This window comes from Nelumbo lutea, chromosome 4 (assembly GCF_056320005.1).
Source record: "Nelumbo lutea isolate HS-2025 chromosome 4, American lotus-T2T, whole genome shotgun sequence".
Lineage (NCBI taxonomy): Eukaryota > Viridiplantae > Streptophyta > Magnoliopsida > Proteales > Nelumbonaceae > Nelumbo > Nelumbo lutea.
The window spans coordinates 8,317,987-8,333,949 of NC_142687.1; the positions used below are offsets into that span (position 1 = coordinate 8,317,987).

The following is a 15,963-nucleotide window of genomic DNA, read 5'->3' on the forward strand; positions in this document are numbered from 1 at the left end:
GAGTTCAAAAACTGGTTCTTCATGACCATGTCATCAACATAACATTCTACTTTATTACCGATTAACGGCTCAAAAACTTTATTTACAAGGTATTGGAATGTTGCCCCAGCGTTTTTCAATCCAAAGGGCATAGCCTTATAACAATATAGCCCGAGCTTAGTTACAAATGTGGTCTTGTCCTGATCAGCAGGATCCATCCTAATTTGGTTGTAACTGGAATAGGCATCCAGAAAAATCAACAACTCGTGCCCTGAGGTCGCGTCCACTATGCGGTCAATCTTGGGTGGTGGGAAGTAGTCTTTCGGGCAGGCTCCATTTAGGTCAGTGTAGTTGACGCACATGCGCCACTTGTTGTTGGCCTTCTTCACCAAAATCGGGTTGGCCACCCAGCTCGGGTAATGGATTTCCCTAATGAAGTCTGCCGCGAGGAGCTTCTCAACCTCCTCATCGACTACCCTCCATCGTTACGGAGTGAGGTTGCATTTCTTTTGTCTTACTGGCCTGACTAAGGGTCAGCATTAAGCTTGTGAGTTCCCGGGCATCTCTACCGCGAACCAAGCAAAAATATCTAAATTTTTAAGTAAAAAACTTACTAGTTGAGTTCGAAGTGGCTTGCTAATCGAGGCACTGATCTAAAGAGTTTTGCATCAAAGACTGGTATGTGGACCGTTTCTTCTGTCTTGGCAGCTCACTCTTCGGTGTACTTCATTGGTTGCTCGAGCTCAACATCTTCCTTTAGCTTTGCTTTTCCTTTCAGAGCCATGTAACATTTACGGGATTCGAGCTGGTCACCTTTCACGACCCCCACGTCGTAGTCAGTTAGGAATTTCATCGCTAAGTAGTAAGTAGACACTACCGCATGTAAAACGTGTGTGATAGACCAACCTACTATCGCATTGTAGGGGGACGGAGTTGTGACCAACAAGAATGTGTGTTCAAATCGTACAATGTTCGGCCATGTGCCTTCCTCCACGGGTACTGTGACTCGACCAAGAGGCCTGACCTCTTCGTTGTTGAACCCTACAAAGGGTGTATCTATCAGCTTCAGGTCGCTCTGCTGCAACTGCAATTTGTTGAAGGTCTCCTTGAAGAGTATGTCTGCTGAGCTGCCTGAGTCCACTAAAATGCATTTCACCTTCAAGTCGTTGATCCTTAGCTTCACTACTAAATCACCATCATGTAGGTATTGGATCTTGCGCGCATCGTCCTCAGTGAAGTAGATAGGTTCTTTGAGCCAATGTAGCTTTGGCGGGTTTTCGCCTTCATTCTCCAATTCGTGGACTGAAGTCCTCCCAGCTGCTGATGTACATCCCATGATGATAGACCCACTGGTGATCATATTGATCACTCCGCGAATTGGCCTCTCCTTTGGTAGCTGTCGAGGTGGTTGCTCATTCTGCCTATTAGTCTCGGGGGCATTCCTCCTCTGGTCCCCCTAACGATCCCCCTATCAGTCTGCCTGCCCTCTCTCCTCAATCTTATCATGGAGATTCCTGCAATTTTCAGTGTTGTGTCCATGATCTCGGTGGAAATGGCAGTAGGCATTCAGGTTTCTTGTTGTCGGGTCTCCCCTTAGCCTGGGCGGGCATCTGAAAAAGGAGGAGTCCTTAATGGCCATTAAGATCTCTCCTTAGCATTCAGAGGTGTTTAGTTCGTTCTCTCTATTGGCGTAATCCTGGAATGCCAACCTGACTTGTGGTCGCGCGAGGGGGACCTGCTTCTTCCCCTGCTCGGGGACTTACTCTTCTTCCTTTTTTGCCCACTATTGCTCGTCCCTTCATTCTCTCTCTTCCTCTTTTCAGCTGGTAGATTATCAATCTTCTAGTTAATCTCCTCCTTGATACCGATGAACTGGTCTGCCAATTTAAGAAATTCGGTGATATCTTTTGGTTTTTTGGTTACCACATGCCACTTGAACTCTCTATGGGTGATTGCCTTCTTCGCTACTGTGAGACGCACCACTAGATCGAGGTTTAGTATCTGTAGGCAAGTATCGTTGAAGTGCTTGATGTATCTTTTGATTGACTCCCCTTTCCCTCTGAACCATGTTCATAAGGTTTTTTTGTGACTTCGGGCATTTCTTACTAGTAATGAAATGCATAGTGAATAGCTCGGCAAACTGCGCCCAACTCTTGATGGAGCCCGGTGCGAGGTTCCTATACCAGGTCCAAACTACCCCCTGAATGTGGTGGAGAAGGCCACACACATGCAGGCTTTGTTAGCCCCCGCTAAGTGCATCTGAGACTGGAAAGAATCCATGTAATCATTGGGGTTGAACGACCCGTCATACTTGTCTAGTGATAGAACCTTGAAATCTTTCGGCATTGGGGTTGCAAGAAGCTCGGGAGGCAGAGGAGATGACCGACTAAGGAAGGGAGGCGCAATCTTCATTCCCATCGAGCTCACTTCTTCCTTTTCGTTAACTCGCTCTGCTTGTTGGCTTGGCTTTGCTGGCGAACTGTTTCTAGCCGAGGATTGACGAGTCTTGCGGCGTCGCCGTTGTTGCTTCTTCACTGGCTTGGCATTGGTGCTGCTAACCTCGGTCTAGTTTGGTGTCTCAGCATTGTCGCGAGGTGGGTCTTGGTTCCTTCTCGCTGAGTTCTCCTAGTTGTGGAGTCCGCACCGGCTATCACGAGGCACGGAAGGGACTGGCCTCGAGTTTGCGCCTCTGGCTCAGGCCGGTTGTTATCTCTCCACGGTCCATTGTTCTCCTGTTGGGAGTGTTGTGGTAGGTTGGCCCTGTTGAGCTGACTATCCTCAGGCCTACTTCTAAGGTTTCTTGTAATATTGGGGGAGTGTGTTGACTGTCCCTCCTCCCATGATGTGGAGTCTGACCCTTGGGAGGGACTAGCACCTGCGAGGTCCCCTCACCCTAATGGGGGGATTGGCGGATGTTTTGACTGGTTCCGAGCCGGTTCTAGTTCTAGCCCCGGCACAACCTTGGGTGTCGGCGTGGAATAGGCTGCTGGTTCAGCTGCAGTGGTGGGAAATGTTGTTGATACTGCTGATACAGGTAGTACTGTTGATATTGTTGAAACTATTGGACCTGTTGCATTTGGATCTGTATCATCCGGACACACTGAACAAGGTCATGAAATTGGGAGTGCTCAACTCCAAGGGGACCATGGATGGCTCAGAGAAAGTCGCGCCCACTGGAGGCAGAGGGACACTCACTTGCGTGGTGCCCTGTGGTACTGACAGTGACGGGACCCCTAAAGCTGTAAGGGGAATAATAAACTGGCCAATACATACCATAGGGCCTTGGGGGAAGGTTGATTGCTGATATTGCCCCCCAGTGACATTCAACTCAATGCTTTTCCCAATGTTGATGGAAGAATCCATTGAGGTTGGAGCGGATGTTTTAACTGCAACTAGGATCGGGATGACCTTTTGATTGTTTCCCACAAACGACGCCAATTGATGATGTACGATCTAGAAGCTCCTAGCTGGAGAACTGCCTGAACATACTTGCGTGGCGAGATGGATCAATATGCAAAACATTGCTCAGAGGGACCGAGGTGGAAGACCCGGTGAGGTCGCTCCGATGCTTAAGTCAATATTCTGTGTGTTTGCGAGCTTAGTATGAATGCTAGAGAGCTTGAATGTGAGTAATCGTGTGTACCTTCGCCTTGAGGATTGATGCCCTTATATAGTTGAGAAGTCATGAACCTTACGAAAAGGCTCCGAGATCCCCGGGCTGCATAGATAAGATTTGTTCTGTTTCCAAAGGAGGGCAATGCGCCAGTTGATAAGGTTTATCACTTTCCTCCAATTCGGATGGAGTGAGGATGAGCCCTATTACTAGACGTTATGATCCTGGGAGATTCGGAGTCCACTGGGGAAGCTTCTGGAGTCGCTTACATGGCGCTTCGATTCTTTGGTCCCGAACTGGCATCTCTATTCTTTGGCTCCGCATTGGCACTTCTGTCCTTTGGATTCGAACTGAATTAGGTGCCAAGGTGCCTTTATGCCAAGGTGCTCAAGGTCTTGAACTCCCGAACTACTGGTCAGGCTCCCTTACTGATGGCCAAATTACCCCTCATTCCACATTGAGGTCATCATCATGGAGAAAACTCTTCTTATTCTCTTCATGATTTGCTTTCACCCAGAGGATGTAAAAAAAATGGTTTTTAACCCGAAGAACCCTTGCTTTGGCAATGTAAATCTTCATATCCAACGGGTAACCATTACCCAACTTGCCCAACCCATTAAATGATTTCTTATTGGTTAGTCAATCCACAAATGACCCGGGACCAAACAAATGGTTTGTAATCCACTGGCACTAATTAACGAGTGGGTTGGGTAGATTCAGCAGGTTGGGCTGAAAATTTCTTCCCCTGTCCCTAACCACACCCATAGAGATTTTCAGGTAGTTGGGTAATGTTTTGTGGGGTTTTATGGATGTGGCCCTAGAGAATCTTCATTGGAGGGATTTAGAGTAGAGGTGGTGCGGTTGGGTGGTGCGGGCTCGAGTCCACACCAATATCTATTTGCTTTACATGATTGAAATAAAACATCAATATGTATTTGCTAATAAATATAAACAATAAAAAAATATTTGTTATAAAATTAGGTAATAAAAATTAGTGGAAGATAAAACAAGTTTGCTTAACAATAACTAATAAAAATGAAAGTATACAAATATATAAAATATTAATAAATTTTAATAAAAAACAATAAGAAATTAGTACAAATAATTTTAACAATATTAACTGATCAAAAAAATTATTCTTAACAATATTAAGAACTAATAAAATGTTAATTTTGAAATTAACTTTTCACTTTAAAATATCTTAAATTAATAAAATTATTAAAATTTAATTAGGATGTTATAAAACCAAGAAAATTATTAAAAATTATAAAATTTTAATTAAAAATATATAAATTTAAAGACAAAATAATATTACTAATTAATTAACTTTAATGAAATTTAATGAAAATATATAACAATATTAAATCAGTTGGTTAATTAATTAATTAAGTTTATAACTTACTCAAATCCTAGTAAAATAGACCTAAAATAATAAGACTATCTTATCATACTTAAATCTATATTATATATAAAAGTGTGGACGTAGTATGAAATTTTTTTTTTGACTAAAACTATCCTCTAGTTTTTTTTTTTTTTTGTTTGAGAAAGGGTATAAAAGTCATTTTATTATATTTTTAAAGCCAACTTTAATGGCTATATTTGTGTATTTAATCCATTTCTAATTATAAGGGTTGAAAATGTAACTTCAATTATTACTTTCCACCTCATTTAGTCCCCTTTCATTAAGTATAAATAAGGTATTAAATCCTATATTGTTTAGTTATTTTCACTAATAAATGCTACTAATTAGATCTATGTCAATATTTTTAACAATATAAACCCATATATTTTAAAGCTAACTAAAAAACAAAACCATTCTTTATCCAATTGGTGGCTAAGCAATTCAACCATCCGAATCAAATTGATTAACCAATGAAATCATAGTTAGGTAATAAAATTTTTAAAACAAAAATAAATATAAATTTAAAAAAAAATGTAGAAAAAGTTAGACAATTTATGATCTTTTTATTAATCAAATTAAAAAAAAACAAGTGTAATAAACAAAAAATATTTTTATTACTAATGAAAATGAAATACATAATTTAGAACTCACCAAAAATGAAATATTAAAATTAAAAATAAATAGTTTAACTTTTGGGTTAAATGTGTTAACCTTTAATGTCATAAATAAATAATAAAAGTTAATAAAATATAAAAATGAAACAAATACATAAATTTTGCCCAAAAAAAAAGCATTCAAGCACATGTATAGTATCATGTATTTTGTCATATTAAACAAAAATTAAGTGTGACGTATCAAAATTATTTTTACACACAAAAATTATAAAAAATATTAAACGTATCTAAAATTCTATATTTACACTACTATTAGAAATATGAATAAGGTTGTGGAACTTTCTTTTAACTAAAATCAATGTTTTAAAAGCCAACCCAAAATAGAATCGCTTTGGCTTCTGATTTCCGGGTCAGTGGTTCAACCGTCCAGTTTGAGTGTGTCAAATTAATAAGATGTAAAATATAATGTAACTTTTTATTCTGATCATTAGATTAGGGTTAGGTCAAAGCCAACCATATATATACATTACTATGAGAAGAGTGTGTGAGACCTTGAGAAGGAGGCGGCTAGATAAAATTGAGAAATGAGAAAGAAGAAGAAGAAGAAGAAAATGAAGAGTCGTCAGAGATGGTACTCACCATGTTCATCGATCATTGTTATAAAACTATTTTGCCCTATGAAGGAGAAGGAGGAGGAACCACCGTCAATGGCTATCTCTATGTTTATCATCATGGCCACTATAACACTGTTTGTCCTCTTATTACATCTCTCTAAATCTCTCTCGAATCATAGATCATTTGTTTTATTGGTGTATCTTAGATTTTAATATAAGTCCAATGTTCTATCATCTCCTACATTGATTTTTCAATTTATGCATTGGAGTTGCAATTTTTTTGTTACAACCGAAAAATAATCACATAAATGAGAAAACTCAAAATCAAAATAGAAAAACTAAAACCATAACTAATTTTGGCCATTAGGAATAATCAAAGAAGATTATGAGATATGAAAGTTTATTTTTTAAATTATTTTTATTTTCTAATTTATATTTTAAAATAAATAAAAGATTTGGAATTAGTTTGAAAGCAACCTAAGAACCATTAACCGGGTCAAACATTTTAACGGTTAAATCATCCAAGTCAGTGGTTCTTTGACCATTTTAACAGATTTTTGTAAAAATAGCAGTTCAGGGCCAAAACGGAACCGATGAACTAACTGGTTCCCGAGCCAAAATGTTTAATTGTCTAGTCAGGTCCAGCTTTTTAGAACATTGACTAAAATATTCATTTTTTAATTTAATTCCTATTTAATTGTAAGGTTTAAATTGTAAATTGAATGAATAATTTTCACCTCATTAAATTCCCACTATTTAAATCTTACATTTTTTGTAAATGAACAAACAAAAAGATACAACAAAAAGATAAAACACTAGCAAAAAAAGAGTCTAGCCAAGTAGGTAGGCATGTCAATGATACTTGAAACTTCACAATTCATTTTGATCATCACATATTTGGATGATGTGTTTATGTAATCAGATTTAGATTTTGCAATATGCATCTGATTAATAATAAAAAATAAAAAAAATAATAAAATAAAAATACATAAAATTTATAGAAAATTTTGAATATATTATTACTATAATTATCATCATCTAGATTGAGAGATGCAAAGTACATACACACTTAATAATCCTATTAGAAGTGGTATTAACTTCTTTTTACACATAGGATTCACAAGATTTTGGTTTGGTTGGATTGTCAATTAAAAACCAATCTATTGACAGATCTGGTTTGCGGTTTGGGTTTGGCTTAGAAAAAAAAAACCCAATTCAAAGCTATTTCCACCCTACCAAAAGAAAGAGAATGTTGAACCCGACCCTCCTGTCATATGAATAACAGATCCTTATACTCAATTACTTAAAAGACTACTTTTGCAAATATTCCCATGCGTCATATCTCAAATCTCAATAGGTCAGGTTTAGTATGATGGTAATTTAACCCCCAACCCTTGATGGGGGCAACTTTTTTTTGCTGTTGATCGGATTTGAGTTTGGTTTCAGAGAAACCCAGAACTTGATAATTGTAGATGGGGTGGGAGTCTATCGCACCCAAACCCAACCTTGAACCTATCTAATAGATATTATATGTCTAATATATTATTCTATATTATATTTTATAGTTTATTTATAAATATTATATATAGCATGGCACCTATAATAATTTTATGTTGTATAATATATTAAATAAATTTTATACATATATTATATAACATATTATAATATATGTATATATGCTTATCTCAAAAAATTGGTTTGCACACAGGAGAGTAGCTGGGGTGGGGTGGGGTGGGGCAAATTCTGGGATCCCCATTCCCTGCTATGACAAGGATGGAGACATAGAGCTGAGATTTTTAGCCCTGGAGGGGTATGGGGTGAGGACAGAGTGCAGTTCATATGTTAGGGGGTTAGAGATAGGGTATGCAAAAACTGGCCCCGCCCCAATGCGTTGGATCAGGTTCAACTCAAAACCCGATTAAGACTAACTTCACCCTTTTATCTTAAGCTATTCAAATAAACATTAGCCATTCAAACAATATATCAAGATTTCAATTAATCTTACCCGTTCAAAAAAAAAAAAAAAAAAAAGAACCACATCAAAATGGCCTCATGACTCATGAGAAAGCCTCAACCATGTAAATAATGTATCAAGTGTCAACTAATATGGTTTATTCAAACAAGGCTTAGTTTAGGAAGAGTATAGGTAAAAATATGTATAGTGCAAAATAATGTATTTTGTATATATTTGTATGGTATATATTTGTATTTGCACTCTTTTCATATTGAGCCTAATCTGTGTTTGATTGCAGTGCACTTTTATTTGTACTAGTATAAATGCATGGGAATGCAAATGTAAAAAATGCAAATTCTTTTTTTTATTTTGTTTTGAATTTTACTTTATTTTGTTTTATGTCTTAATTTACTTCATTTATACTGTAATCAAACAAAATAAACAAAAATTTGATAGAAAAATAGGTCAGAATTTATGTTCAAATCATTTGTGCTATCATGATTTTGCATCAGTGCAAATTTATTTATACTGCAACCAAACACAGCCTAAATAACAAATCAAATAGGTTATTGAAATGGTCTCCTAATATTAGTGAATTAAACTCAACCATTTAAGTGATGTAAAAAGATTCTAACTAATCGAGATTGTCTAGCTAGTATGATTCCATTGAAATTGTTCGTTTGGAAATTTTCCGAAAAGCTAATAATAGGTTCTTCTCTCCATCGGAACAATAGGGCCGTTATGCTCATTACTAAACTTGTTGAAGAGATGAAATAGAACTAAAGTATATCTTTTTATCAGAGGTTGAATCGATCATCAGAAGAAAAATTAGGCCATTGTAGGAGTGATATCTTGATATAATTCGAAAAAGCAAGAGGCAAATCTAAGCAAAGCAATAAGAAAAAAATCAAAAATACATTTTTAATCACATTTCTAAGATTAAACAAAGGGATTCACAAATAAAAGTGCTAATGCCACAACTGGTCCATAAATTGTTAAAGCTTCCATAAAAGCCAGACTAAGCAATAAAGTACCTCGTATTTTACCCTCTGCCTCTGGTTGTCTCGCGATCCCTTCTACGGCCTGGCCCGCAGCAGTACCTTGACCAACTCCAGGTCCAATAGAAGCAAGCCCTACGGCCAATCCAGCAGCAATAACGGAATATATTGAAACAACCCAAAAACATATCCATCGAAAAACGGACCAACCCAAAAACCAATTTCATATCAAAGAGTTAGAGCAGTGGATTAACCTTTGTCATCCAAGTGTTGTACCAAATTAAGCTTTGTGATCCCATTTCTCAAATGGTATAAATGAATAAATAGATCCAACCCATACATCGAAGGAAGCAAGATGATATGGTTTCCATTTTATGGGTGTTTGTTTTCGATAAGTTGGGAGGGGGGAGTAATTAGTCAATGAGAAAATTGGCCAAAGTTTTTCACATTTGTTTTTTTGGTTATTGTGGGACCCATGATAAATCAAATTTTCATTTGGGGCATTCTTTTTTTGGATTTTGAGAGTGGAGAAAGTTGGTCAATGGGATTTTTGTTGAAAGTTCATTTTCCTAGGTATACTCATCTCAATTCCCACCTAGGAGGAAAGTTGTTAATACTTGAATAGGATAAAAATGCCAATTTTTAATAATGGATTTTTATGACTAAAATGGTCATTACCTTATTTACCTGGAACACGGGTAAATGTGCTTATCCAGGTAATTGCATTTACCTGGGTAAATAACTTACCGAAAAGCAAACCGGGTCTTGGTATCATTTATTTGGGAAAGTGATATCCATCTTCTGCGTGGGAGGAGAAAATGTTAAAATACAAATGGACAATTTTGTCTCTTATAATAATAGATAGGTAAATTACCTACTTTATCCAAGTAAATTTCATGATTAAAAATTGGTTGAATGCATTTACTCAGACAAGTCTTATTTAGGAAACATTACCCATGTCAATGCACTTAACTAGGTAAATAATTTATCAAAAAATGAATGGGGCCTATATGGGAAAGAACTAAGGTAGGAAGACGGTGGTGCAACTTTTGCATTTCTGTTTTTGGGATGCACAATTTGTATAGTCTCTAAGTGTAAATAAAACAAAATGTACATGTTTTATATCAGATAGGAGTGCAAAATCATAACTATGAAGAACATATTGTAAAACTGAACCAAGTACAAAATTTATATCTAGTTGAAATTGGCATCACAAACAAATAGAGCTTTAGTGTCATGAAAGATGGTTGTTTTGAATATGAGCGTACAAGTCAGAAAATGTTGTAGAATGAAATCAATGTTTGCTATAGCAAAACATGATATCCTTCCATTTGTTTTACTTGAATCTTGGTCTCCACAAATGTTTTGGATAAGTTACCCATTCTAATTGGTTTTATTGGTATATCAGCATTTGTTACACCAACCAGTTTTCCAATTGATCCGAATTATGCGGTGACCATGATTTTGAAAACCGACTGGATCGGATGGTCGGACCAGTTGATCTGAGACTGGCCATGGATCTAAGTATAGTTTTGGGTCCTAAAACCGTCCAATGGCCAGATTAGTATCAGATGGTCAGACTGTTTGACCCGAGAACTGATGGTCACAATGGTTCCATTTTTGGTCTTTTTTTCAAAACCATGATGACTAGCATGTTCAAATGAAGACCTCACTATTGATTTTGCTTACAATTTTTTGCTCAATTAATGCCTATGGTATTGTTCAAACTAGCCCTTGGTGGCAATAGTTTAGGCATCTCTAGATTCCACCACAGAATTATTTACGTATAAAACAATAGCAATGGTTTCAACAAGAGCTTCCCATAACAGTGTACATTCATCAAAGCTTCAAGGTTTGCTATAATTTGATTAGAGCCAACATGTATCGACTTTTGATAGTTTCAAACAGTCATACTACTTGTCCCACATTTGCACTCCTTTTTCTTAGGTTACGTTTGTTTTAGGTGTAAATTCAATTTTACACCAATGGAAAATATGATCCAGTTCAGTAATGAATGAAAATTAGAACCGGTTGTTTTTTAATATTTACATCGATCATGTTTGATTATCAAGGTGTAAATTTTGATGAAGATTTTTGTCGATATTTAAAATACACACCGATATTTGGAGCTGGAGATGCGATAATGGATTTGACTGACTTTGACTGATATTTCACCCATGTGAATTCTTTTGTAGCTTTTACAATTAACCAAGTAACCAAGGGTAGCTGATGAGAAATCATATAGAAGAAGAGAGATATCTGCATCTTGACGGGTTGTTGTCGGCATCATCAAAAGAGCAACTGAATATCAATATAGTAAGGAGGGGTGAGAGAGTAAAGTGAACAAACTTGGGGTGGAAGAAAAGTGAGATGGAATTTGACATGTGGCGGTTCTGTCCGAAAGGGCTAAGCTCTTCATTGTCCAGTACATCCAACAACGGGTTCTTCTACAATGTTGGTACTAGCCAACAACAACCGTGTGATTGATTGTAAATCCAATGTTCTACATTAAGCCAGTGGTAGGCAAGTGATCCCAGTCGTAAATGCAGCTTCGGAGTGGGTTTCGCAAGGAGTGAAGAAACAAAAAAGATGAGATTAGAGTAAAAACAAAGAGAATAAAAGTAGAGTGGGAGAGAATGCGAAAATAGAGAAGGCGAGTAGAAGGTAGAGAGAATAAGCAAAAGCTGAAAATTTGTTTCTTCGACCTTTTTTTGTAAACCGGTTCGGAAGAGTTTGACAGTACAATTGTTTTTCTGGTCCGAGGAGGGCATGAATCTGAAGTTTTCTTCCACTGAATCCGACGACAAATGGATTGTCCGAGAAGGAGACAAAGGAACAACAATACGAAGTATTTGCCTGGTTCAGATTTCTCTAATCTATATTTGGTACTGCTTTTATGACCTTTTTATGTTTATTGGATTGTCCGAAGAAGAGTAGATTCTCATACCGGATATTCCACATAGAAGCAGCGGGACCAACGAGAGATAAATCAAATGGAAAATTGGAGAAGATATACGTTAGAGTGAGATGAGTTTTACTTCAGTCGTAGAAACGAATTAGTTTTACATCAATAATTTTGATATATTTTTTTACATCGATTATCAATTTAAAGGATTTCAGAATGGAATTTTACACTGATTTATACACTCTATCCATTTGCTTGCAAAATCAAACCGGAATGTACAGTTTACCTTGGTTTGATTTACACTTCAAAATAAGCGCAACCTTAGCAAATACCAAGCCCATTTCTTTAAACAAACAAATCCAATCCATTATACATCCAAAACCTCTTAATGCATCTAGGGGTTGGGTTAGAGAATAAAAACTTATTCGGGGACCTCACTTAATAGACACCGATATCGTCTCAAAAATAAAAGAACCATTCAACCAAAAAACTTAAGTTATTAATTGAGATTCATTAAAATAAGAAAAAATCTGTTATTAGAAAGATATAAAACTCGAAAAACTTTAACCAATCAAAACATCACACAATGAATTTTGATAAGTACTAATTGATTGCTTACCATTTCTAGGAAACCGTCATAAATTTTCGGGTATCACGTCTTTCGTACAGCCAAATACTAGAAACGAAGATTTCAAAGTTTAGATGTCGGTTAAATGTTACCAACCTTGGATGAGTGTGGCATCTACTGATCTACCCCAATGTAAAAGATCTTAAATTCAACTTAATCAAGACAAGATCAAGAAAACATTAAAAAATGAGCCATGATGGTTAGGCAGGTTCAATTTATATGATATGTTCAGGTTTATGTGATCTGATTGGTTGTTCACCGATAAATTTTGTTTAAACCGTAGCGAGCAGAATCCCAGTGTGCTTGGTTATGGGTATGTACAAAAAGATTGGGTCTCAGATGGAACTGCGTCTAGCTGGGATTTGGGCCTAACTCGTTAAATACATTACATACTCATAGAGTGTTAGTATTTTTCACAAACCAAATCGATCCTATCAGATTTTATATTTTTCGGAATTAAAATTGAACTGGTACCACTAGTTAATTGGTTGATCGGTTTCAGTTTTTGATCAATTCAGTTCTTTAACTTTTCAGTTTTTTACATTTATAACATATCTTTTAAATAAATATATAACATAATATATTATAAATAATAAATGATATATAACATTTTAAAAATACTATAAAATGGGTTTTTTATAAAAAAATAATAATAATAAAGTTAGTTGAATCAACAAAATCCGATATGTTTACAAACAAATAACAAAAACAATGAGTGAGAAAAAAATGATAACTTTTATCGAACAAATTACCCTCCTCGATTCAAAATTTTCTCTCTTTTTACTTATTATTTTTCTTTCCATCGACACTGTCAAACATGGTGTTGAAGGGAGATTCAAAATTTCTTTAGTGCATGGGAAAAATCATTGTTCTACATTGTTTGGGAAAGGAGTGGAAGTAGAGTATATTTGTAGTTTTGCTCTCTCTATAGGTAGAGACCCATAGGAGGAGAGCATTATAGATATTCTATGCACGTGAGAGGGGGTTGAGGATGCTTTTCACATGTGCGCGTTGAGCCGAGTTAGGTCGGGGTGTGAGTGTGAGCGTGGGCATGGGCTCGGGTGCATGTACGTGTACACACATGCAATATATCGAATTGTTTTTTGCTTTTAACCGGATTTGATTTTCGAATTAAATGGTTTTGTGTCCATTCGAACGGGTATCAAACTTAATGTTTTTAAAAAAAAATTTCTCTTTCTTTCGTGTCTCTTCTTCCTCCCTGTGCCTCTTCGAACAGGTGCACTGTTCTGAAGAGGCTCTTGTCTAAAATGACACATCTGTGTCCATTCGGGTCTGAGACCAATCTATAAAAGGGATGTTAATCAACCTAGTTTACACACAACAATTTTCCTACTCTTTGTCTTCTTTGAAATATGAACACCAATCTTCTGTAGTTTGCAAATGTCTGATAAGTGAGTGCATGCTTACCAGTGGATTGTGGGTTGTTTTATCTTGGCGATCAACTTGCGATCACCCCGCTGCACCGTAGGGGGCAAATGCGGTTTTAAGGAGAGTGACCAAGTGGCATGACTTAGCACGACTTAGCCTTGCAATTCCCAGTTTCGAATTTCTACAACAACATCACAACATTGCAAGTTCGGTTTAAAAAGCGATTATCGATAAGTTCCATTATGCCTCTTTATTATTGATGGTGCACAATCCGGCCGGTCTTAGCTATCAACGATTTCGCCTCTGACTGAAGCAACGGGGAGCCTGAAACGGAGAAGATGAGGAAACTTCGGGGGGAATTCGGTGAGATAACTCCGAAGCTCAAGTTAGTATTTTCTCAAAGGCAAAGTAAAGACCAGATGACACAAAGTTCACATACCTTGTTGTTGGAGGTAGGGGGTCTTTTATAACCACTTCGCGCACTCACCCCGAGGCCTCTGTCAGGTCGGGTATGATTACCTCTGCTTCTGCCAGTTCGGGTGCCATCCTTTCTACTGGGACAGAACCGCCACAGCTCCTTGTCGGAGCCATCTCTGTAACTGGAGATGGCGTGTCAGGTGGCAGTGGTAGGTGGCCCTTTGAAGTGCGGCTGTCAAGCGTCAGATCCCAAGTCAGTCAGGTGCGTCGCCCCCGGGTACGAACTTCATCGGTGTCAGGCATGGTACAGTTTGTTTAGTTTGGCGTCCTAGAGGCGAAGTACTGGAGTGGTGAGCGAGGTGAAGTCTTGAATTCGGAGGTATGCCCTGTATTGCCGTAGTGTAGGCCAGTTTGGTGAGGTGAGTCCCGAACTGCTATAAGGCGGGCCAGTTCGGTGAGGTGTGTTCCGAACTGCTATAAGGCAGGCCAGTTCGGGTTATTGTCCTTTGAGTGGCTTGGGGCCTAAGGGAGAGTTCGGGCTCCTAGTAGGGAGTTCGGACTACTGTTAGGGGAATTCGGTCCGCTGGTTCCTCCCCTTGGTGCTCGCACCTTAGGCGTGCTTTTGTGTCGAGCTGTTGCCTTTGCCACGTATTGCGTAACTATGAGGTCGGGCCAAATCTTCCTTCATCAATTATTTTTACAACACAAGGTGACCACAAGTGGTTGCCCCTTCTTCTTCTTCTACTTTTCTCTCTCCCCCTTTTTTCTTGTTCTTCTTCTTCCTTCCTCTTACACTGTAGCAAAATCGTAATCAGAATCTTGAACTAGAGTATTGACTCCCCATTGTTGAAAAAGCAACTTCTCTATTACCCATTATTTGAAAAAATCATAGGAAATTTCCTCCCATCTTTTTCTTCCCCTTATTCCTCTATGAAATCCTACAAATTTCACCTTTGAAAGATGCCTAGAAAAAATCAAGCCTGTAAGCCTGTAATTCATGGGGAAATTAAATCTTTCCATATGAGCAAGTTTATTCTGAATTTAAGAAATGGTAGGCGAACAATCATGTGTTGAATCATCAAAACATAGCATACTTCACATGGGATTTTGCCAACTCCTGAATTGGGAATAATTGAAAATTCCTTCAATACTAATTCTAATGTGCTCCCGTCCGTCAAATATATATTTTAAATCACGGTTTTTAAAAATGACCTGGAAATGGAATGTTATGGCCATTGGTTTTTGGGTTGATGGTTCGATCGTCTAGTTTGAATGGAAGCCCATTCTGATAATAAAAATTTTAAAAATAATATAAAACAACAAAAACCCGTTGTATGATAGACAGTTCGACCGCCTGGGTCAACAGGTTGTTAACCGATTCAACAATTTTTGGCTAATGACCAATTTTGAGATAAAACAATACCGGTTGCCTAGACAGTTCCGGGCCGAA

General features: G+C 37.4%; 1 protein-coding gene across 1 annotated transcript; it reads right to left on the minus strand.

The window, feature by feature from the left end:
• Window positions 1-688: 688 nt before the first annotated feature.
• On the minus strand, window positions 689-1,315 carry LOC148853728 (uncharacterized). The gene has a single exon (XM_088983432.1). It carries the CDS (start codon window positions 1,313-1,315, stop codon window positions 689-691), a length of 627 nt encoding a protein of 208 aa, XP_088839558.1.
• Between the last annotated feature and the right edge of the window lie 14,648 nt (window positions 1,316-15,963).